A 24477-nucleotide genomic window follows, 5' to 3' on the forward strand; every position below is an offset into this window, starting at 1 on the left:
TATATTCTTTCAACGACGTTAAAAATAAATAAGACATTCCCAATTCATCTATTAATGAATAAATATCAAACTCAAATATTCATCGTTAAAGAACCCACAATAGAAACTTACTGTTGGTGATTTAGATCTAATTACCTATAGTAGTGTTCTCCAATGCAAGGCACAGGAGACAATGGTAGCCGAAGGAGACCTCTGGGGCACTCCCTATTGTCTTGGGGGGGGGAGGGTCCTGCAAATGTACTTTTCGATTATGTTTCTAAGATTACGCTTCTACTTTCAATAATCTTCTGTTAGTCCCTGTAGAATTCCACACTCTAGGTGTTCAATCCCTTCCCGCAATCTGGGAGTTGCAGAAATCCAAACACTTTCTGAGCATGTGCTCCTCCTATCTTAGAGAGAGTGAGTTAGAACCCCCTACAGTTTTCAATTTCTGCAAAAATCCATACAGAAGTCTTTTGGATATGCTCTGCATCTTTTTCTTATTTATTCACTTAAAAGTTCATTCTTTTCGGTGACTTCAGTGCACAAGATCCCGTGCGGTGTCCTATGCCAGAGGAAAGGATGCAGTCCTGCGGAACCGGACTGCTGCTTCACAGAGAAACTTCAGTGAATCTGTGGAGCCAGCCTGCTTGTGCCACCTTTCTCAGACTTGGGGTCCATTCTCCTGGGAGTTCGCTTGCCCTATGACCCTGGCAGGGGTTTAAGCACCAGTTGTGTGTCCTGAGTAAAATATCCCTTCAAGTTCCAGGGCGCAGGCTGCGTTTTCCGCCCCAGTCAAGTGGAGAGAGATTCGTAAATGCAGAGGTTACAGCTGGAGTCAGTCCAACTGGCAGTCCAAAGATCTTCAAGTTTGGTAATTTGGAACAGTTTCTGAGGCAGAAAATCCTTTTCCTCCATTCAGCTGCAGTGTAGCAGAGCTGGCAGGCAGGCACGTCAGACTGTAAGTACACCTCCATTATTTCCTATGGGAGCTTTGGAGATGGTCTGTGGGACTCTGTAAAACTCAGTAAAGTAAAGTACTGTTCCATTTGACTGTAAAATTCAGTAAAGTACTGTTCCATTTGTTGCTTTTCATTAGAGCATTTTAAATTTCACATTTTTGAATGGGTGACAACTTTCATAGGACAAAAAAGTATTCTTAGCTGCCGGTTTTTCATAGGTGACCAAAATGTCTAAAAAACTGATTTGTTTGGCTGAATAACTGGATGTAAACTGAATGTAAACATCACAAGAATTCAGCCATTTCACAAAGTTGTCCAATTGTGTTTGAGAGTCCCAATAGAAAGACATCATCTATATATCTCCACCATGTATAAATTTTGGCAGAGAAAGGAAATTGGTAGATCCATGTCTGCTCAACTGTATCATACAGTCGACTCCACTTAAGTGCAAGCCCTCTGGATCGGACCACGACGTGTGCTTAAACGGAGTGTGCGCTTAATTGGGCTACAACTTTTTAGTCATGAAAAGTCATAGGTCGCTGCAGTCAAATGCAATAAAACTTTTATTCAGCAAAAAAACACACATTGTCCACAGCAACATACAGCTCAAACTCTTGTGGCGAGAGTCCAACTGGGAGTTCAATGGACAAAGTGTCAACTTCATTTGTCTCATCAGATGTGTGAACGAAGCTCATCTGTCAATAGCAATTTGAAATCGTTGATGATGAGACTCGACTCCATGCTTCTCGTACCATGTGAAGAGAGTCGAGCACCGTCATTTTTCATGCGAGCTCAGCAGTTCGTGGGCTGGATTCCGTGCTTGCATCAATCACTGCCATCACATATCTTAAGACGAGCAACCTGTATGTAATGACATTTGAAGTTTGCAATTATCCCCTAGTACATCGGTTGGATCAATGATGTCATGTTTGGTGGCAGAAACAAGAGTTTGATGTTGGTTAGTCTTACGTCATTGCTGTGTGCTGCACAGTTATCACACAGCATTACAATGTGCCTCCTAGGCCTTCTTATCAGATTGTCAAGCTTCTGCAACCATTCATTCCACAGTGTCACCGTCATCCATGCGTTTTTGTTGCTTTCATGTTTAACAGGCAGGCGTTTATATTGTACCTTGTTTAGTACTTGTTTTGATAGATAGTATATCAAAAATAAAGAAACTTGAGAGAGGACAGAGAACCCACTTCAAGAGGAGGATTAGAGTGCTTTCTTTTCACTTTAATAATAATAATAATAATTTTATTTCTTATATACCGCTATACCCTAAGTTCGAAGCGGTTTACAATGAGGGTCGTGCCGAGAGAGAGTACAGTGTTAACAGCAGGAGACATATGTTTACAACGAGATACATATGTTTGAACAAGATATGAGCTAAGTATTGGAACCAGGAATTTGAGATACATAAGCTTTGGAACATGATATCTAAAATGCGTTGGTACTTCTGGAAGGGGCAGTTTGCCAGAAGAAAAGGTGATGAAAAAGAACTAGTTGGGGGAGCTTGCAAGAAGGTACAGGGAAAAAGAGTAATGGAGTTAGCGATAGGAGGCGAGATATTTTGAGTCAAGGGCCATCAAAACTTTTATTAGGTACTGACGCTGCATCACAAGACCCTCAAGAGGGCAAAATCATCCCCTAATTGTTCCAACAGTCGTTTGACAGCAATAATAAGGTGATCAGAGGCTGAACTCGAGATCCCAGCCTTCCCAGCATGCCCAACCAACACAAACTTTGCATGAATTAATGTTATTGGGGCATGACGACTCCATCCCTGGGTTAGAATTAAAAATTAGGCTTTCTGAAGAAATTTGAGAACTTAGAATTCAAATTTGGAAAATCCAAGATGGCCACTGCCAGGATTTCCTGCTGAAAAAACAGATGTAACTCCACTGAACCTCAAAAAAACAGTGATTTTAGGATTTCTGGGGTTGGGGAACAAGGCTACAACAAAATATAACCTTAAAAACCACAATTTCAGACACCCCCCCCCCCCGAACTGACCTGTAGGCTGTGATAGCCCTACTCACAGACCAGACGCTGGGCAGATGTGCTGCAGCCTGCCAAAGCTCCTCTCAGGGTAGCTGGAATTGGAGAGGACTTCTTCAGCTGCCAGTCAGGCCAGAGCCAGACTGAGCCTAAACCCCCGGGACCTCCAAAAGCCGTGAAGAGGGGGAAAGGAAAGTGCAGCCAACACTGTGTATGCTCCAAAGAAACTCAACTGATGCCCGTACAGCCTGTGCTAGCATTCCTGATCAAGTCAAAGATTGAGCAAACAGAAAGGGAAACCCCAAGTTCCACAGTTCAAACAGACTGGCTGATCAAGTTCCCCACAGGATTCACCAAAGTCTGCTCCTCTCACAACAGGCTAGGCAGTCACTGGAGCTGAACAGGTACACAAAATCCAGCAGAACAACCACAAAAAATACCATGAAAACCAAAAAATCAGGAGGAAGAAGAGGACGGAACCAGCTAAGTGACCAAATAGAAACATAGAAACATAGAAATAGACGGCAGATAAGGGCCACGGCCCATCAAGTCTGCCCACTCCAGTGACCCTCCCTATCTATCTTTGCGGATAGATCCCACATGTCTATCCCATCTGGCCTTAAAATCTGACACACTGCTGGCCTCAATAACCTGAAGTGGAAGACTATTCCAGCGATCAACCACCCTTTCAGTGAAGAAGAACTTCCTAGTGTCACTGTGCCCCTGATTTTCCACGAATGCCCCCTTGTTGCTGCGGGACCCTTGAAGAAGAAGATGTCTTCTTCCACCTCGATGCGGCCCGTGAGATACTTGAATGTCTCAATCATATCTCCCCTATCTCGACGTTCCTCGAGTGAGTAGAGCTGCAATTTCCCTAACCGCTCCTCGTACGGGAGCTCCTTGAGTCCCGAGTCCATCCTGGTGGCCATTCTCTGGACCACATCCTTGCGGTAATGCGGCCTCCAGAATTGCACACAGTACTCCAGGTGTGGTCTCACCATGGGTCTATACAGTGGCATAATGACTTCAGGTTTACGGCTGACGAAGCTCCTGCGTATGCAACCTATGATTTGCCTTGCTTTGGATGAAGCTTGCTCCACTTGGTTTGCAGACTTCATGTCTTCCCTGACAATCACCCCTAAGTCTCTTTCTGCTTCAGTTCTTGTCAGGATCTCGCCATTTAGGGTGTAAATCTTGCATGGATTTTGGCTTCCCGGGTGCATGACTTTGCATTTTTTGGCATTGAAACTGAGTTGCCAAGACCTAGACCAGTGCTCCAGCAGAAGTAAGTCATGCACCATATCGTCTGCCATTGCTTTTTTGTCTGTTGTGCTTTTGCTCACTACATTGCTCAGTTTGGCATCATCGGCGAATAATGTTATTCTACCTCGGAGCCCTTCTGTCAAGTCTCTTATATAGATGTTGAACAAGATTGGGCCCAGGACGGAGCCTTGTGGCACTCCACTTATCAACCTCCGACATTTCGGAGGGAGTGCCATTCACCACCACCCTCTGAAGCCTACCTCCAAGCCAGTTCCCAACCCATTTGGTTAATGTGTCGCCCAAACCTAAAGAACTCATCTTGCTCAGCAACCTGCGGTATGGCACGCAATTCCTGCAAAGACTCAGAATGAAATAAGTGCAGAACTGTGGAATCAACCCCAGGTCCTAGAGCCCCTGAAGGATCAAAAGATCCAGCATACAGTCCCTGGTCTCCCATCCTTGGAAGCACTGCACCTTAAAATCAGGAGTCAGCAAGCTGGTCATGAACATAAAGACCAGGATCTGGCAGATCAGGAACAATGGCCGACAAGGACATACCCAGAGATGCAACACTACTGGGAGACACAGTAGATGCGGAGCAGGACTGTGCAGGGGAAGAATGCCTGCATAGAATTATTTTTAAAAAATGTTTACAACTGTTTCAGAAACTCTGAGAAAGTCTCCAACTCCTGGGGTGCATAATCACCCTCTAATGACTTAACCATGTGTTTCAGAGGCTGTGGATGGACCACAGCTGTGCCGAGCCCCAAAAATAAAGAAGGCTGCCCCACTGGGCTAGCTGAGAATTTTGTCACCTGATTGACCAGGGGAGAGGCTAAGCTTTGCATTGCCACCACTCCCAGCTGCACCACGTGGCACAAGAATGCTCCTAAAGAATCTAATTTGCATATCCTGGCAAGAATTCACATTAGGAGAGCCTAAGAACTCCATCCTAACAAGATTGGAGGAAAAATTGCAGTTTTGCAGAAGCAGGGAGCTTTTTGAAATAAAAGGACTGCTAAAATTCCAAGATGGCTGCCGCTGTGAAATTCACACCAAAATCGTGATATTTTTCACACTTAGGAAAGTTTTTTTTTTTTTTAAGTACTGCAATTTTAGGATTTTTCAGGTGGGGGAACATGGTGACATGCAGAAACCTTGAAAACTCCATATTTCAGACCTCCCCTGATCCATCTCACAGGCTGTTAACAATCTATACTCACTGCGATCTGTTTGTAGATCTGTGCTGTAGTCTGCCTCAGCACTCTTACAGTAGCTGGATTAGGGAATCACTGCCTCATGCTGGGAATGGCTCTGCAAAGCTGATCTTTGGGCTGCCAGTCAGACCCTGTGCTTGACTGCACCCCCTACACTCCTGCAGGCCGACGGACACACACCGGGACAAGCAGATGCAAGAAGCTGTAGCTGGCACCCTGCAAGACACAGCGGAGCCTCCTAAGCGCAAACAGCCTGCGCTCAACCCCTGCTTAACATTAGATGAGATACCTTCAGGGACGGCCTTGAGTTCCAAAGAAACTAAACAGGCTGGCTAACAGGTACCCACTGGGATTGGCTGGTCAGCTATAGATAGAAGTCTGTATGTTCTCAATGCAGACAAAGCAAAAGAAGCGCACTGAGCAAAAGAATCCCCACCCCCCCAAAAAAAATAGGGCTAAAATCACTGAATAAAATAATAAAATGTGGAGAGCAGAACGAACACATTCCTGCAAGCATGCATGCAAAAGGGAAAAACTGTAGGTGGCGCTAAGGAGCTCAGTGAAGTACAGAAGAGGCACAGAGAAAAATCCGAACTGGATTCCTTCTCCAGAAGGCACGGAGACACTACCCACTTGTCTAGAATGTCTCACCTATTGCATTGGAAATCAATTTCGTACATATTAAAGTAAGTTGTACTAACATACCAAAAGCAAATTAACAAATGCAGGAACAGTAACAAGCACAACCGAGCTTAATCTTGTAACAGCCAGTAGCAGAAAAAGAGTATAATACCACTATGCTTTTTTTTCTTTGTACTATATTCTCTCTAATAATCACCAGCCACCTCCTGCTTTGAAGAACCCAAAACACAATAACATTTGGTTTTAAAACCAACCCAAAATTCCCCAAATAATAGCCCCCCCCATGGCATTTCTTTCCTCTACCCTCCATCTCTGCTGCCCCCTCCCCCAAGATGACCAGATCTGTCTTCTTACCTGATCTCGCGGTTATGTGTTGGACAAGTGCAGGGCTCTGAGGATCTATGTATGCTGACGGCTTCGAAATTTAGATTTATTTAATTTTCTAGCCTGTCCTCCTACAGTAGCCCAGAACAGGTTACATGAATACATCCAGATTTGTCATGCTACTCAAAGCCTCAAACCAGCCGAGTACCATAAGCTCGAGACAAGTAAGGAAGAGAGAGATCCAGGCCAGTTACTGCAGAAGGTAGGATGGGAGACAGAAATGATGGTCATCGGGGGGGGGGGGGGGGGCAGGGTACAGAAGAGAAAAGATCATCATCACAGGGAGGAGAGTCAGAAGAAAGAAATATCACCTCCATTAATCACCCACCCTAGGACTTCAGAACACCTGGTGTTTCTAATAATCGCCTAGGCAATTATTAGACAATACAATATTTGGATTTTTATCACTGGCTAAGTGACTAACATTAAAGAGTTTACTGAAATTGTTAGTTTTATACAGCAGTAACCTTTTACCCTGCAAATCTCTCTGGTAAGCAGACCCTGGGTTGTAGTAAAAACAAGCAGCAGAAATATTGCCAATTTTTAACTACATGACAGAGAACTCTAGACATCAGGCCACAATCTCCACCTGCTCATAATGCTCACTGCCACATCTTTCTGCCAACAGTCAATAAAACTGTCATCCAATTTGCTACAGTAAAATAAAAGCAATGATCTTGTTACATCTAATATTTAAGAACATAAGAATAACCATACTAGGTCAGACCAATAGTCTATCTAGTCCATTCAGGCATACCAAACCTCAACCTTGGCTCACTTCCAGTATCCGTTACTTACGTTCCTATACCTGCTGTACCAAGCACCTTTGGCTCAAATCTCACACTCATGCTGGTTTTACGAAGGGAAGGTTCCTGCCAATCAAATCTGATCAGCTTCTTTGACTGGGTAACAAGAAAGCTGGATATAGGGGAGTTCCTGAACGTCGTGTACTTGGACTTCAGCAAAGCGTTTGATAGCGTCCCACACTGCAGGTTATTGAGCAAGATGGGTTCGATGGGACTGGGTGAAACCTTAACCGTATGGGTTAGGGACTGGCTTAGAGGTAGACTTCAGAGGGTAGTGGCAAACGGTACCCTCTCTGATACGACGGAGGTGATCAGCGGAGTGCCGAAGGCTCGGTCTTGGGCCCGATCCTATTTAACATCTTCATAAGAGACTTGGCTTAGGAGCTTCGAGGTAAAATTACATTATTCGCCGACGATGCCAAACTATGCAACATTGTAGGCAACCGCACAACAGATGAAAGCACAGTGCCCGACAAAAGCTCAATGCCCGACAGTATGACGCAGGACCTACTCCTGCTGGAGCATTGGTCAAAGACTTGGCAACTAAGTTTCAATGCCAAAAAAATGCAAGGTCATGCACCTTGGCGGCAAAAATCCATGCAGGACTTACCGTATTTTCACCCATATACCGCGCACCCGTGTAAAACGTGCACACGGGTATAGCGTGCGGGGATCACAAATTTATGTAAAAAAAAATTTAATATAGCGCGCACACGCGTATACCGCGCATGCTAAAACCTCCTCCCGCCTACTCCGAACCGGCATCCTCCCCCCCCCGCTCGCGTCACCCCCCCCTCCCCCGCAATCCTACATCCCCCCCCAGCACCGCAAAACATCTCTTACCCGATTGGGCACCGGCACCAGCACCAATGCACAGGATGTGCCAGAGCCCGATGATCCTCCCTTGTTGGTTTGGGGTGGGGTTGGCTGGGCGGTGCGGTGCGGGAGAGATCCTCCTTCTTCCTGCGCCGGGCTGGACTAGGCTTTGAGCATTTGCGCATGCTCGAAGCCTTCTGGTCTCGCTCTCTCTGAGATAATCTCGGAGAGAGCGAGACCAGAAGGCTTTGAGCATGCGCAAATGCTCAAAGCCTAGTCCAGCCCGGCGCAAGAGATTATCTCGGAGAGAGCGAGACCAGAAGGCTTTGAGCATGCGCAAATGCTCAAAGCCTAGTCCAGCCTGGCGCAGGAAGAAGGAGGATCTCTCCTGCACCGCACCGCCCAGCCTAGCCCAGCCCAGCCCAAACCAACGAGGGAGGATCTTCGGGCACTGGCACTGGCACATCCTGTGCATTGGTGCTGGTGCCCAATCGGGTAAGAGATGTTTTGCGGTGCTGGGGGGGGATGTAGGATCGCGGGGGAGGGGGGGTGACACGAGCGGGGGGGGGGGGAGGATGCCGGTTCGCAGGGGGGATGCCGGATCGGATTGAAAAAAAAAGTTGTAAAACACGCTCACACGTATAACGCGCACGGTTATGCACGGTTTGTAAAATCGTGTATAACGCGTGCGTTATATGCGTGAAAATACGGTACACTCTAAATGGTGAGATCCTAGCAAGGACTGTAGCAGAACGTGACTTGGGGGTGATCATTAGCGAACACATGAAGACTGCCAATCAAGTGGAGAAAGCTTCATCCAGGGCTAGACAAATCATGGGCTGTATCAGTAGAAGTTTCGTCAGCCGTAAGCCCAAGGTCATAATGCCATTGTACAGATCCATGATGAGACCCCATCTGGAATACTGTGTACAATTCTGGAGGCTGCATTATCAAAAAGATGTGCGGAGAGTTGAGTCGGTTCAGCAAATGGCCACCAGGATGGTCTCAGGACTCAAGGATCTCCCATATGAGGAACGACTGGGTAAGTTGCAGCTGTACTCACTTGAGGAATGCAGAGAGAGGGGAGACATGATTGAGATGTTCAAATATGTCACAGGCCGTATCGAGGTGGAAGAGGATCTCTTTTTCCTTAAAGGACCCATGGAAACAAGAGGGCATCCGTTGAAAATCAGGGGTGGGAAATTTCATGGCGACACCAGAAAATATTTCTTCTTCGAAAGGGTGGTTGATCGCTGGAATAATCTTCCACAACAAGTAATTGAGGCCAGCAGCGTGCCAGATTTTAAGAAAAGATGGGATTGGCATGTGGGATCTCTTCATGGAGGTAGTTAGGGGGTGGGCCATTAGTGTGGGCAGACTAGGTGGGCCGTAGCCCTTTTCTGCCGTCATGTTCTATGTTTCTATGTCTCTTTGCCACGCTAAACTCCCTCCTCAAAGCACCCCTACTTCTGACCCCTCCTTCTCTCCCTCCCCAGACTATGGCTGATTACTTTTATGACAAGGTCCACAAGATCGCCCTTGAATTCACTACAAAGTCACATCCATCTCCCCTACCCACCATCCACTCTCCTGAACTTCAAACTAACACTATCCCTTCATCCTTCACCCAAACAACTCAGGAAACTTCTCCTGTCTGGTCCCTCTCTCTTGTCCCTCCGTTAACTACCACTGACTTCTTCCTTCTCTGAAATCACAGAGGAAGAAACTGCACAACTTCTGTCTTCAGCCAAGCCTACTACATGCCCCTCAGAACCTATTCCCACCCGTCTACTTGACCCCCATCTCACATACTGTTATCTTTCCCCTATGCCATATTCTCAATCAGGTTTCACTGCAACTGTCCCTGCTGCCTTCAAACATGCAGTGGTAAAGCCGCTTCTCCAAAAAATCCTCGCTGGACCTCACCTGCCTGTCCAACTAGATCCCTGTCTCCCCCTTCTTCCATTCCTATCCAAGCTACTCGAGCGTGCTGTTCTCTGTAGCTACCTGGACTTCCTTTCAACTTGACAGATTCTCAATCCTCTACAATCTGGCTTTTGCCCCCAACACTCCACAGAGTCTGCCCTCACTAAAGTCTGCAGTAACTTGTTCATGGCCTAATCTAAGGGCCTTTACTCAATCCTCATCCTTCTTGACCTGTCTGCTGCCTTTGACACTGTTAATCACAACTTACTTATTGATACGCTGTCCTTGCTTGGATTCCATGAATCTATCCCCATGGTTTGCCTCTTACTTCTCCCAATGCACCCTTAGTGTACGTGTTGGTGGGTCTTCTTCTACTGCTACCCCGCTAGCGGTTGCTGTACCCCAGAGTTCTGTCTTAGGACCTCTCGTCTTCTCTCTCTACACCTCTTCCCTTGGTGCCCTGATCGCCTTCCATGGCTTCCAGTATCACCTATATGCTGATGACTCCCAGATCTCTCTCTCTACACCTAAAATTTCACCTAAAGTCCAAGAAAAAGTCTCTGCCTGTTTGGCTGACATTGTTGCCTGGATGTCATCTGAAACTAAATATGTCCAAGACTGAGCTACTCCTCTTTCCTCCTAAACCCTCTGCTCTTCTCCATCTCGGTAAATAATACTGTCATTGTTCTAGTCTCCTCTGCTCGCAACCTTGGCGTCATCTTCAACTCCGACCTCTCATTTTCTACACACATCCAACAAGCTGCTAAGATCTGTCACTTCTATCTCTTCAATATCACCAAAATTTGCCCCATTCTCTCTGAGCACAGTACCCAGACCCTTGTCTACGTTCTTGTAACCTCAAGTTTAGATTACTGCAATCTACTTCTAACTGATCTCCCGCAGTGTCACCTCTCCCCCTTGCAATCTGTGCAAAACTCTGCTGCACGACACATCTTCTACCAACCTCACTATGCTCATGTCACCCCTCTCCTTAAGTCACTTCACTGGCTCCTTATCTGCCATCACATACAGTTCAAGCTCCTATTGCTATCTACAAGTGTGTTCATTTTGCTGCCCCTCAATCTCTCTCCTCTTTCCTTACACACCTCCCAAAGAATTCCATTCCTCAGATAAGCCTCCACTGCCAATTCAAGACTTCATTCTTTCATCTAGCTGCCCCTTATGCCTGGAATAAATTACCTGAATTTGTTCGCCAAGCCTCTTCCCTTACCTTGTTTGAAAGCAAGCTGAAAACCCACTTTTTTGATATAACCTTCAATCCTTAACCCTACTCCTCTGCCCTGCAACCCAGCCAGCTGATTAACTGTTTCCCTTAACTTTATCCATGACACCCTGTTTCTCTGTTTTGGCTGTTTAGATTGTAAGCTCTTTCGAGAAGGGACTGTTTTCTTCTTCTTTGTGACTCTGTACAGTGCTGCTTACGTCTGGTAGCGCTATAGAAATAATTAATAATAGTAGTAGTAGTAGTATCCTGTTTCCAACAGTAGTCAATCCAGGTCACAGTATATGGCAGAAACCCAAATAGTAGCAACATTCCATTCTACTGATCCTAGGGCAAGCAGTGGCTTCTCCATGTCTGTTTAAATAGCAAACTATGGACCTTTCTTCCAGGAACTTGTCCAAAACCAGCTATACTAACTGCTGTTATCACATTTTCTGTCAAGTTCCAGAACTTAACTATTCTTTGGGTGAAAAAATACTTCCTTTTTTTTGTTTAAAAAGTATTCCCATGTAATTTTATTTTATGTTCCCTATCTTTCTACATTTTGAAAGACTGAAAATCGATTCATTTTTACTCATTCTACACTATTCAGGATTTTGAAGACCTCAATCATATCCCCCCTTAGCAGTCTCTTTTCCAAGCAGAAGAGCCCTTATCTCTTCAGCCTTTCCTCATATGAGAGGCATTCAATCCCCTTTATCATTTTAGTCGCTCTTCTTTGAACCTTTTCTAGTTCCACTATATTTTTTTTAAGGTATGACGAGAACAGAGTGTAATACTAATGGTGAAGTCGCATCATGGAGCGATACAGAAGCATTATAATATTCTTGGTCTTATTTACTATCCCTTTCTGGAATTAGAAGCCAAAGTGCACCTATGAGAATTCAGTGCCACTGCAGATGAACCCATGTAGATGGTCTTCGGCTGACAAAGCTCAGCATCCCCACAAGGCATGAAAGCAGAGGAGGTCCAGAGTAGACCCTTCTCCCATAGCTATATCACTGGTGAAAACTGCTCTATGAACATTACATTGGCAACAATACAGAAGAGGGTATGAGCAGAGCTTCAACATTGAGGAACCAAAGGCCGAGTCCTCTCTTGCTGCAATATCCACCCTGTAAAATTATGCAAAATGTGTGTCGAGTGTACCAAGTCGCAGCTCTACAAATCTCCAGTAGAGCTTGATCAAGACAGGAGTAATACGGTCCAATTTGGAAATACCTTCTATATAACACAGGCTGTAGCTTTTCAGTAACTTGTAGAGATCTCAATAATTGTTTAGGTAAACTTAAGGGGTTACTGGACTATACTACATTCCTGAAACTCTAAAGGGTTAAATAATCCTTCAACTAACAAACAATTCTCAACCTTGGAAAACCTTATATATAATAATCTCCTCATAAATTTTCACAGAAAGAACAAAGATTTACCAAGATATCAAATCTCTGAAACTATTGGTATCAACACCCCATCAACAGAGAAAGTGGTAGGAAAATTAGATAAAGGATTATTGGTCAATAACAGAACTTGGGTTCTAGCAGTATTTAGTTTCAGATCATTAGCTTGCATCTAAGTGCCAACTGAATGCAGGCACAGCTATTAAAAAAAACAAAACAAAACAAGACAGACATCTACAGACTTTTCAATACTGAAATGGAATCAGATATCATCAGCATTTGTATTGCAAATCTAAACAAGCCAGGAAGTATATACAAATTAAATAGAATAGCTGAAAGGGCAGAGCCCTGAGACACACCATAAGGCACTCTGAACAAAAAGGTGACAACCATTGACAATAAAGCTATACCTATCCGTTAAGAAATAAGAAAATCACGCTAAAACCATACCTTTGACAACTATGATGAGAGCATCCACTTTGGAGTATACCAAATAGTTCTCCACCTCCTCAGGGGCACATGAATAAAGGTTATCATGAGTCCAGAGCCCCATCCGAGGACTTTATTTATTAAAAAATTTATATACTGTATATTACCTATACAGTTTCCATAGTAACAAGCATAAAATGTTAAACATACATATATAATTCAGTCGTTAAAAAAACAACACTCTTAAAAAATAGTCGATAAACATCAGAAGTCTTCAAATCCAGTTTGAATATAAAATTTCAACTCAAAAAAGCCTTCACAAACAGTTGAGGTTTTAACATTTTCTTAAAATTCATTCTAGCAGCACACAAACACAGAATTATTGGCAGTGTATTCCACAGCTTTACACCCGCTACAGATAACATAATCACATCGATCTTAATGTGGGAGATTAACATATTACCTTCCAAACATAATTTCATACTGTTTTCTGACCACAGACTTCTTTTAGGCAGATAGATTTTTTTTAAAAACTCTTGAAAAACAGCAGGAGAGACTTGGTACAAAGTTTGATGAATTATGGAAAGAATTTTGAATTGGACTCTGTTGTATTGGTAACCAGTGCAACTGTTTCAATGCAGCATCTTACAGGTGAGAGAATCATAAAACAAGAATTGCTTCTGGGACTCCCTAAGGCCCTCCAAGAGTGAGTTCCCCTCAGCAGGGTCAGCAGCATGAAATTTGAGCATCCTGAAAGTCCCCAATAACCTCTTCAATAAGGCAAGAGTACTCTTCATGATGGAAAAGCCAAATCACATGGGTCTGCTCCTCCTCCTCCCTTTCCTGTGGAGAAGAGTCCTCTAAATCTGAGTCTGATGGGGCCTGAGAGTCAGAGAAGACTCTAGGTTCTCTCAAGACCTGACTTGGGTAATCATGACTCCTGATCTCCCACTCAGCACTCTGATCCCATAAGGGGGCCCTGGCCAGAGACATTTAGATCTCCAGGGGCAAGCCTCTTCCTGCAGAGCTTGTTTGACCACTTGGATCAAGCTTTAGAGCCAAAATACCCAAGGAACCCAAGATGGGTGGGAAGAAAAGTTCCCCCGTCTCTAAGCCCTGATGAGGGCTGAGAAGAATTCTAGAGAGAAAACAAGTTGAGGAAAGATGGCCATGGTTGATGAAGCAGCAGCTCCAGCAGTATCCCGACATCCTCCTCTCCTCCCCAGAATAATTTTTGCAATAGCTTTATTCCCTGTATATGGGTATACCGTTAAGCTAGACAAGGCCAATTAAGTTTATTTTAAAATGCCCGAGAGCTGTAGGGGAACCCTGGGGGGGGGGGGGGGAGAATTACACCAAAACAGAGTGAGTGGGCAATGAAGGGTGGTAGGATGGGAACCCACACCCCTTGAGCAGGGTTCCACAGGATCAAACCACACTCAGTTGATGCTAAGATATGCAACTGGGGGCAATGGAGCCGAGTTTTGCCCTCAACCAGGTCCAGCTGCTGAGGTAGAGAAAATACCTGATCTTTCCACAGAGCAACATTAGCTAATACCAATGAGATCTCTGTAAAGCTTATTTTTTCTCTACCTCCCTATGCTTATAGGAGGGAATAACACCCACTAGTACAAAACAATGTAGCTAGACAGCAAGGAATATCCTTACCATTAGTGCTACCCAATTTGAATCGATTTACCAATTTACTTCGGGTAAATTGATTCTAATCTATTTGTTTTGGCAAAAAAAAAAAAAAAAATCGAACTTACCAATCAGTCAGTCCCCTTGCTAGAGACCTGTTCAGGCTTTCCCTCTGCCACCGGAGTCCTTCCATCTAATATAACTTCCGGTTTTGCAAAACCAGAAGTTACATCAGAAGCAAGGACTACGATGGTACAGGGAAAGCCCGAACGGACCTCTGCGTGCAGATCGGCAGCAGCAAGGCTCTCTCCATCCTGGCCGGAAGTATTTCTCCTCTCCTCCCCGGCCAAGCAAGAGCAGCGGTAGCGAATGCGATTCACTACCCTGCCACTATTCTGAGCGTTTTCTCTCCATTCAGCTGCCCAAGCGGAAACAGGAAGTTTTCACTGAGTACAGGCCGCAGTGGAGAGAAGACGCAAGGAGTGGCAGCAGGAGTGGATCGCTAAATCACTACGGCCACCGGCAACATGTTGTAACGTCAAAATAAAGGTAGATGGGGGAAAGGGGAAATGGACTTGGAGGAGTTGGTGGACTGGAGAAGGAGAGATGGGGAGAAGATGGATGGGAGAGATAAACTTGGTGGAGGGGGAAGATGGATGGTGGAGGGGGAGATGGACTTGGGGGAGTTGGTGGACTGGAGAGGGAGAGATGGGGAGAAGATGGATGGGAGAGATGAGCTTGGTGGAGGGGGGAAGATGGATGATGGAGGGGGGAGATGGACTTGGGGGAGATCATGGAGAGGGGAGATGGAGGGAGGGATAGAAGAAATAATGGATCTAGAAACAGGAGAAGGAGAGAGATGGTGGACAATGGGATTTAGGAAAGGAAGGAACAGAAAGGGAGAGAAGTTGGACACAAGGGATGGTGTGGGGGGATAGAGATACTGGATAGGAGGGTAGTTAGAAAGAGAAAGGGAGAGCTGGCAGGGAAGGAGGGAGAGATGCTGGATGAAAGGGGAGTTGAGAAAAGGAGATATGGTGGATCTGGGGATGGTGGGGGGCCATTGCTGCAGCTACGGGAATAGAGATGAAAAAAACTTAAGATGCCAGACCTCCGGGGGAGGGACGGGAAATGGAAGGAGAGGATAGAGATGGAAGATGGATAGTTACCACGGAGAAAGAAAAAAAAAAAAAAACCTACAAATGGGCAAGAGACCCTAGCAAGCGAGTTATCAGAAGACGTTTGTTGCAGAGCCTGGGACCAACTGATTTGAATAATGACCAGACAACAAAAGGCAGAAAAAATAATTTTATTTTCTGTTTTGTGATTACAATGTGCCAGAGCTGCTATTACACCGCGAACGTGAGCTCGGATTTAACAGAGAGGAAAAGTCTTTCTTTTGTTTATTTTGTTTACACCACAGCGCAAGTGTGGGTACGAGAGGACAAAGGGGGTGAAGAGGCTATAAAATAAACCCACCAGGATGTTTTGAAAAACACACCCAATTGGGCAGGAAAATCAAATCGAATAATCGATTCAATAGGCTGAATCAAATCGAAATATTTTTTTCCTGAATTACCACCATCTTTTAAAGGTGCTATGCACTCAAGGATTTACACAGAGCTAGCTTGTGTGGAAAAAGCCCTTTTAGTATCATGTACCCAGAATATTGTGCTAACTGCACAAAGCCCAAGTGCACTTTATTACATCAGCACCTCACACATCGATGAAAACAAAAACAAGGAAAAGTACACAGAAGCCTGGCCTTGTTTTAATTCAGGTAAATAAGGACTTAGTCAGCACTGTGCACTAAAAGGTCATTCAAGATTCAAAATCCAAAGTGGATTCTGCTATGAAATACAGCACTCTTCCCTTCATACTGTCTTGTACACATTTCATTGAATATTCTATCAAGTCTCAAAAGCCAGCATAATAAGAACAGAATGATACTCTGAAATTCAACTTCTGCTGCCTCTGTAATTTTATTTTACTGATATTATTTTGAAGATTATTTCTTTCCGTTTGTACCTAACCTTCTGCATACTGTGAAAACTGCTTTGCTGTACCTACTGATTTGAAAGGCAGTACAGTATATCAAGTGTTGAAACTAAACTACACCAAACCAAATATATTACTTTGGCAACACATGTAAAACCATCATGCCAATAAAGTTAGCAGTAAGTGCACACAGGAATTCACACAGATGATTTCTTTCATTCAACTATCATTTATAGTTGAGACAAAGATGAGACCACTGTCAGCTGAGTAGGTCAAGAGTCTGCAGACTATAAGACTTAGAAATCAAACAGCTTAGGAGGCATCTCTGGACTGATATTTCCTACAATTTAATAGTTTAGAACAGGGCTGCCCAAGTCCGATCCTCGAGATCTACTGGCAGGCCAGGTTTTCTAGATATCCACAATGAACATGCATGAGAGAGATTTGCATACTAAGAAGGCAGTGCAGGCAAATCTCTCTCATGCATATTCATTGTGGATATCCAGAAAACCTGGCCTGCCAGTAGATCTCGAGGACCGGACTTGGGCAGCTCTGATTTAAAATATCAACTGCTCCAACAATTTCTGAACATTTCAGTTCTAAGTCTGCAGAATTGGCTTTTGGTGGCACAATGGGTTGCTATGTGTTAAGTTTATAATTGTGCACTGGTGCTTTATGCATCATAGTAACCAGCAGGAAAATTGCTTAAAAGTTGTCCGATACAATTTAAGTAAAAAAAATAAATAAATAAATAAATAAACACACCTCAAAAGCAAATAAATTTCTGAAAAGAGCTAAAGAAGTGGGGCCTGGAAAATGAAATCGATTGAAAATGTAAGCACTTCATCACCTCTGTCTATTCAAAGATTCATGCATTTAGCATTTATCCAGAGTCTGACTTCTACAAACAAAACAATTGTAACTATCCTGGAAATGTCCAGTTAGCTCTTTTGTAATCCACCTAGAACTGCAAGGAACAGGCGGAATAGAAGTCACTAATGTAATGTAATGTAATATTTACTATGGTACTATAACTTAGACCCATTATAACATTTTTAGGAAACAGCAGTACTAAGTATATGACACATTGTTATGGGGTTTTAAAAAATTTATATTTCTATATAACAAAGAGAACATATGTAAGCAGTCAAAAACGGGTACCACCAGAAACCCAAGTAATATTCAATGATAAAGTATAACAGAACAGAATGGCTTGGCTGAGAATGTAATCCCTGATCCATCTGGAGATAGACAAAGAGCAGCAATCTCTCATCAATGCATTCTCCATCCTGATCAGACTTCTATAGAAATCAATAGCCAACAGTGGAGATAGCTGAACACAAAGCTGGCCACCACACATAATGTATAATAAATCAATGTGTTACCATGGCAAAGTCATTACTATAAAAAAAAGCAAGCAATAGTGGGTAACGAGAATTCAGTCCAGAGGGAGGAATAAAAAGGCTTGCAGTACAAAGAGGTCCTAGCACAGCCTTGTTAGGGGCCACTTTCCCTGAGATTGCTGCTGCCCTGAGCAACAGAAAATAACTGTGGACAGATATGGCCACTGCTTACTTCTATAATGAAAAACACAAAGAAGGAGACAGTGCTTTTCCCAAGTTGCTAATAAACTCAGTGCTAACAAGGTGCTCTTTTGTAGCTGACAGATGGTTTCAGCAGAGTGGCTGCCATGTTAATACACAGAAATAAAGGCTACCAAATATTTTCTGAACATGAATTTGCTAGAATTACATGTTTCTGGGAGGTTTTTTTGAATTTAGAATATTAAAAACCAAAAATATTGATAATTATTTTTCTTTATTTATAAGTTTTGACTTTTCCTACTGCAGCCCCCAAATGGACAAATTGTTAATGTTGCTGTTTGACATAAAAAGGCTAAACATTAGTAAAATATTTTGTCTTCCAAACTTTACATTCCAAAACACTAAACTAAATAGGTGAAAGTGCCATTAAAAAAATTGACCACCTCAACTTAAATGTTTTTAAACCATTAATATAAATAATCCCTCTGTGTTGGAGTTGTGGTTTCTTTAAAATCAAGCAATGTCCCTCCCCAAAATTCCACCATATTCTTACCTCCTGGCCTGTATACAAGATCTTCCTCTGTAACGAATGATGTGATTTCTCCATTGTTTGCCCTCTCATAGCGAGATTTCTTTTTAGGTGGCTTCTTTTTGTTCTTTTTCGTGGACTCCTCTGTAGTAGCACTATTGTCATTGTCCTCATCCTCACTGTGATCACTTTCTGCATAGTTTTTGGCACCCCCACCTTCCAAAGTGCAGCTGCGTCTTGGCCGAGAGTTCTCACTCTCTCTGGTCTTGTCTCTCTTCTCTCTTTCTCGCTCTCGGTCCTTCTCTTTCTCTTTGTCCTTCTCTTTATCAGCTGTCATGATTCGCCACGTGCCTTCTTCTGTCCTCTCACGGCTGGGCCTCCGTGAAAGGTAGACAGTGAGCCTGGGCTTCAGTCTTCTGAATTTGTCGTGCAATTCCAGGAAAAATCCCACCACTCCAACAACCCCGGCAGTTTAAAAAGCCCTTCAGGAAAGAAAAAAAAGAAAGAAGTTAATAGTGAAAAGTTGTTTTTATGTAACATTTATTTTTGCACAACTGTTTATGAGAACTCTAAATCCACATTAACCAAAGCGAATCACAAAACTTGTTTAACATTCCACAAAACAAGATGTTCTACAGCCATGGGACACTGGCTTCAGGGTGCCTGAGAGAAGCAGAATGCAGTGCAGATACCTTACAAACTAACATGTCACCAGCAGGGGCATAGCTATGGGCAGGCCCTGCCCACCCAATCTCTCCCACAGCACCACAGAACTGCATGTGGGGGAAAATGGCCAGGCACTCACCCATGCAGCTTGCACCTCCATGCAGCCCAGTGTGGGGAAGGGTGACTCCTGCTCGCCACAGTCCCAGCTCCAGACGTGTGGGGCAGGTAGGACTCAATGGCACACTTGGTGGGGGGTGGGAGGGAGTGAAAGAGAGGCTGCATGGGTTTTTTGATGGAGAGAGAGGGAAAGATGGAGATGCTCACTTTGTATTCAGGCCTGCCCACTCCTGCCCAAAACTGGCTGTCTGGCTAAGTCACTGGTCACCAGAAACCATCCATTTTTTAGGTGATGCCGAAAATGCCAATAATGGAAAGTATATGACAAGTCTGTCAAGAGCTGTTTGCAATACGCCATATCGAACATAAAATGGGAACGGATAAGAAAGAGGTGGTTTTGCTCCTTTTGGATTCAAAGAGGCCTGCTGTGAGTATATTTAGCACTCTGTTGAAGTCTGTCCAAAGAACATATCAAAGCACAGTTACTCACCTGTAGCAGATATTATCTGAGGACAGCAGGCAGATATTTTCACATAAGGGTGACGTCATTCACAGAACCTAGTTTGACAAAAGGAGTACTGTCACTTTAAAACTACCCGCACTTTGCGTGTGCCTGTGCCTTCCCGCCCGACATTGGCTTGCAGGATCATCAGTTCACTAAAAAAGCTAAGAAATTATGAAAATATGATGGTTATTTCATAAATAATGCACACTATTTTTTTTACTTGACATGCTTTATATTTTTTGAAGTATTTCTTTATAATCCTTCAATATAGTCTCCCTGCTTTGTAATGACCAAGTCCCAACGTCCAGGAAGCTTCATTATTCCATCCAAGACACCGTTTTTGTTCAGTTGCCGAATAGCTCGGGTAACGGCGAAAGAAAGCTCTTCAAGAGATGCAAAACGATGTCCACGCATAGGTTGTTTCAACTTTGGAAAAAAGTCGAGGTGTGGCGGACTCATGTCTGGACTGTAGGGAGCATGAGGTAATACCTCCCAGCTGTTTTCATGTAATTTTTCAATGACAACATTCCCTATGTGCGGGCGAGTGTTGTTGTGAAGAATGAGTGGCCCAGCCAAGAGCAACTGAGGATGGGTTTTGTGCATTTTTCTGCGCATTTTTTTGCAAAAATTCATGATAATACACTGCTGTGACACTTCTTCCACATGGAACTTTGTCTGTGATGATGCTGCCCTTCATGATCATAAGCAAAAAATTATCATTTATTTGACTTTTGATTGAGCGTGTCAAAAAATTTTTGATCGTAGGAAAGATGGAGCTCTCCACTCTTTGGCCTGTGATTTCAGCTCTGGCTCAAAGTCTCTGACCCACGTTTCATCAATAGCAACAATGCGATTCAAGAATGCCTGACCTTCAACTTCAAATCTTTGTTTCGGCACAGTTGCATTGTCCAGGCATCTCTAGAAGTGGGGGGAACCTATCGCGCAGAAATTTTTCTCTTTTTTAAATCATGTCAGAATTTGGTATACCGATGTCGGTAGAATCCCTGTGGTTTCAGAAAGTTCCTCACATGTCGCACGACGATCTTGTTCAAGAGCATCAGCCACAAGTTTCACACATCGTTCATCTGTTGTTGATTTTGGCCTTCTTGGTCTTGCATCATCTATGCTCACACGACCATTCTGAAAACGAGTTGCCCACCAAGAAACTGTACTACGGTCCACTGTTATCTCACCACAAACTTCACGTAAAGCACTGTGGATTTCTGTCGGGTTTTTGCCAAGAAGAATTTCAATCTTAATGTACGACCTCTGATCGTCAACAAATACAGCACCCAAGACACCAGCAGCCTCCATTTTCCACACTTGTCACAGCCACACTATACACACTACAGAGCTCCTAAGCACAAGTCCTGCTGCTTCAAGCACTGAAGTGAAAGTGAAATAAGGTTTACTGCAATTGCATCATCCACTCCTCAATGTTGCCAACCTGTGCATTATTAATGAAATGACCCTCGTATCTGCCTGCTGTCCTCAGATAGTACCTGCTACAGGTGAGTAACTAGGCTTTATCTAAGGACAAGCAGGCAGTATATTCTCACATGTGAGTTTCCCTAGCTGCCATGATCATGCCTCTGAGAAGAGGGTTATTAACAACTACCATGAGCCTAGCAAAACTAAAAAGCTGGTATTTACCATATATACTCTAATATAAACCGGGATTTTGGGTCCAAAAAATTGTTCCGGTTTATATTCAGGTCATCCCCCAGTGACCACCCGAAAACCTCCCGGACTTCCTGGAGGCCTGTCTTAGGCCGGGACAGGAGGGATCCCTCCCGTCTCCTGGCCCGGCAGACACTAATAAATTATCACCCTCCCTCCTTCCCTCCCTCGCATACCTGCTCCCTGGTGGTCCAGCGTGTATCCCGCACTGAAATCCTTTGTAAAGGTAGTAGCCAGCGGCGCACCTGGGCCAGCACGCAGAAGCGAGCTTTATGTGCTCCCAGCCAGCCCTGCACCAGCTCCTTGATAGGCTGCCTCAAGTTCTCGCGGGATTCGCCTGGGTGGGTGGGGGGACATACTTTTAATTTGAATGCAATTGTTGGATATGTAGAAAGGGGGGATAATATATGTATTTGTCATAAAATATTATTTAATAGAATTTAAGTGCTGTTAAGGTGTGAGATCACTGTATAACATGTTGCACTTATTTTTTGGCTTTAAAATGAATAAAGATATATATAAAAAAAAAATAAGGAGGGCAAGGTTGGCCCTGCCTACCTGTCTGGGGGGAGGCCTGCCTGCCTGCCTGGGGGATAGGCCTGTGAGGGGGGTACGCCTGCCTGCCTGGGGGAGCTACCTGGGACAGGGGGATGCCTGGAGTGGGGAATTGAAAACATATCTTTTTTCTAAATACTTGGCGAGCTAAGTTAAATGATTCTTAGGTTATGTCATTTTTAATCTTTTGTCACCCGCATTGAACTTACGGTTACGCGGTTTATAAGTACTATGTTATGTTATGTCCTGCCTACCTGGGGGAGCTGCCTGGGAGGGAGGAGGCCTGCCTGCCCTGTCCCTATCTGCCAGCCATGCCCTGTCCCTGCCTGCCTGCCAGCCCCCTGTATCGGCCTATCATTAGACCACCATAGGGGGGACAGGGGACAGAACCTGGCAGGGAGGGGGGGGACAGGGTGCAGAGCTTGGCAAAGATGGGTGGGATTGGGTGCAGAGCTTGGCAGGGAGAATTTGGTTCAGAATATTTTTTTTCTTGTTTTCCTCCTCTAAATCCAGGGTGCGTCTTATGTAGCGAAAAATACGGTATGTCGGTCTATATCTGAAATGGTCCTGTGGCACCGAGTACACTGCTTGAAGCCGCTAGGAGCCTTGGACATATAAGGAAAAACTGTCCACAAGAGGTCAAAGAATTCTATGGTTCGGGGATATCAAGTAGATGGTAAGCTAGAAAAGCTTAATGCTCCCGGCCTGAAAACCGGCTGAAGACAGCCCGAAGGCCTGAAATAAAAATTCAGTTAAAAAACCCCAATATTTTTAAACCGGATGGAATAAAAATAGAAAAATATGACTAAACTAAAGGGGAAAAGAGGTAACAGGAAGGCACAAAAAAAATGTACAAATTTGACATGCACATGCTTAGAGAAACTAACAGCTTCTCAGATCTGAGGAAAACTAAGAACTGATGGTCCCATGAGCCAATGTCAGGCAGGAAGCACCTGTAATCATGCAGTACAGGTGGTCTTAAAAATTTAAGTGACAGTACATTTTTGACTATCCTTGCCGGGGCTCTGTGGATGATGTCACCCACATGTGAGAATATACTGCCATCTTGTCCTCAGATAATTAAAGCTACACAGCAGCTGGGTACTTTTTTTTATAGAAGTTGGGGGGGGGGGAAGAAGAAGAGGGAGAGGTAAAATATACAGTAAAATTTTAGCAATGAAGTTTGTGCTCTTAGGGCTATCCTATTAAGGGCCCTGGCATAGGTGAGGTTGTTCTCTGAGCCTACCTTGGCAGACTCCAACATATTCTACCTACCTATCATTCTAGTTAAAGCTCTCTATTCCTGAATGTTAACTGTGACAGGTGCTGCAAAGTGACACTGTTTGAATATAAAATCTTAAAAACTGACACCGTCACAGCATAAATAAGACTGTTTTTGTTCTCATCAGTAAACTAAGTTAATGCACCCCTATGATCAGTTAATGCACCGCTATGATCAGCTAAAGCCAGTAATTACTATAATCAATTGTCTAAAGCTGGATCACAACAGTTGAACAAGCTTCCATATTCTGCAATTGTATGGCCAAACGTAAGTGGCCTAAAGCTGCTAAACTTTAGCAAAAGGGTAAGAGGTCCCTCTTATTCTGCTAACCAGCTATAATGCACCATGTCATAGTGTTCATTCCATTAAAACACCAAACCTGGTATCATATATCAAAATCCTGTCTCTACTTTCCACCACACTTAGGTTACAAAAATCTCAGTCTGAACAAGTAAATTACAGTTGTTCAGAGCTGCTTCAAAAGGGTTTCTTGATATAACCATATTGAATGTCAATACCTCTGCAAATTTTGGCATTTCTTAGCAATCATAAAAATAAATGAAAAAACTCACAAAGAAAAAAAGAGAGAGAAGACGATTATGAGCACTGGAAGGAAAAACTAAGCACAACTAATTTCTTAGCCACTTGAATACTCTTAGAATATTATCCTTAACAAAGATGACTTCATGAGAAAGTCATTCACGCTCCTGGAGGTAAATATTAGACACTTTGCAATTGAAGAATCATACTCATGCAGACCACCAACAAAGGCCTGTTCACAAGTAATTTATCCAAAGCCGAGATCAGATATGTTGTGATTAAATGAATACAGCCAGTCACTGACCCATGCTGTGGCTCTACTAAGAATGTAATAAAGTGTATTACACAGTAAAAG

The 24477-nt window shown here is 43.8% G+C and overlaps 1 protein-coding gene across 6 annotated transcripts in view; it reads right to left on the reverse strand.

Moving 5' to 3' along the window:
- RERE (arginine-glutamic acid dipeptide repeats) overlaps positions 1 to 24477 on the reverse strand; it is a 468133-nt gene that overhangs the window by 308228 nt on the left and 135428 nt on the right. For all 6 annotated transcript variants that reach the window (XM_033922383.1, XM_033922386.1, XM_033922385.1 and 3 more), the window contains one exon: positions 18802 to 19259. In XM_033922383.1, the coding sequence (XP_033778274.1) occupies positions 18802 to 19114 (313 nt within the window). In that variant the 5' untranslated portion in view covers positions 19115 to 19259. The remainder of the gene's footprint in view (positions 1 to 18801; positions 19260 to 24477) is intronic.

This window comes from Geotrypetes seraphini, chromosome 15 (assembly GCF_902459505.1).
Source record: "Geotrypetes seraphini chromosome 15, aGeoSer1.1, whole genome shotgun sequence".
NCBI lineage: Eukaryota > Metazoa > Chordata > Amphibia > Gymnophiona > Dermophiidae > Geotrypetes > Geotrypetes seraphini.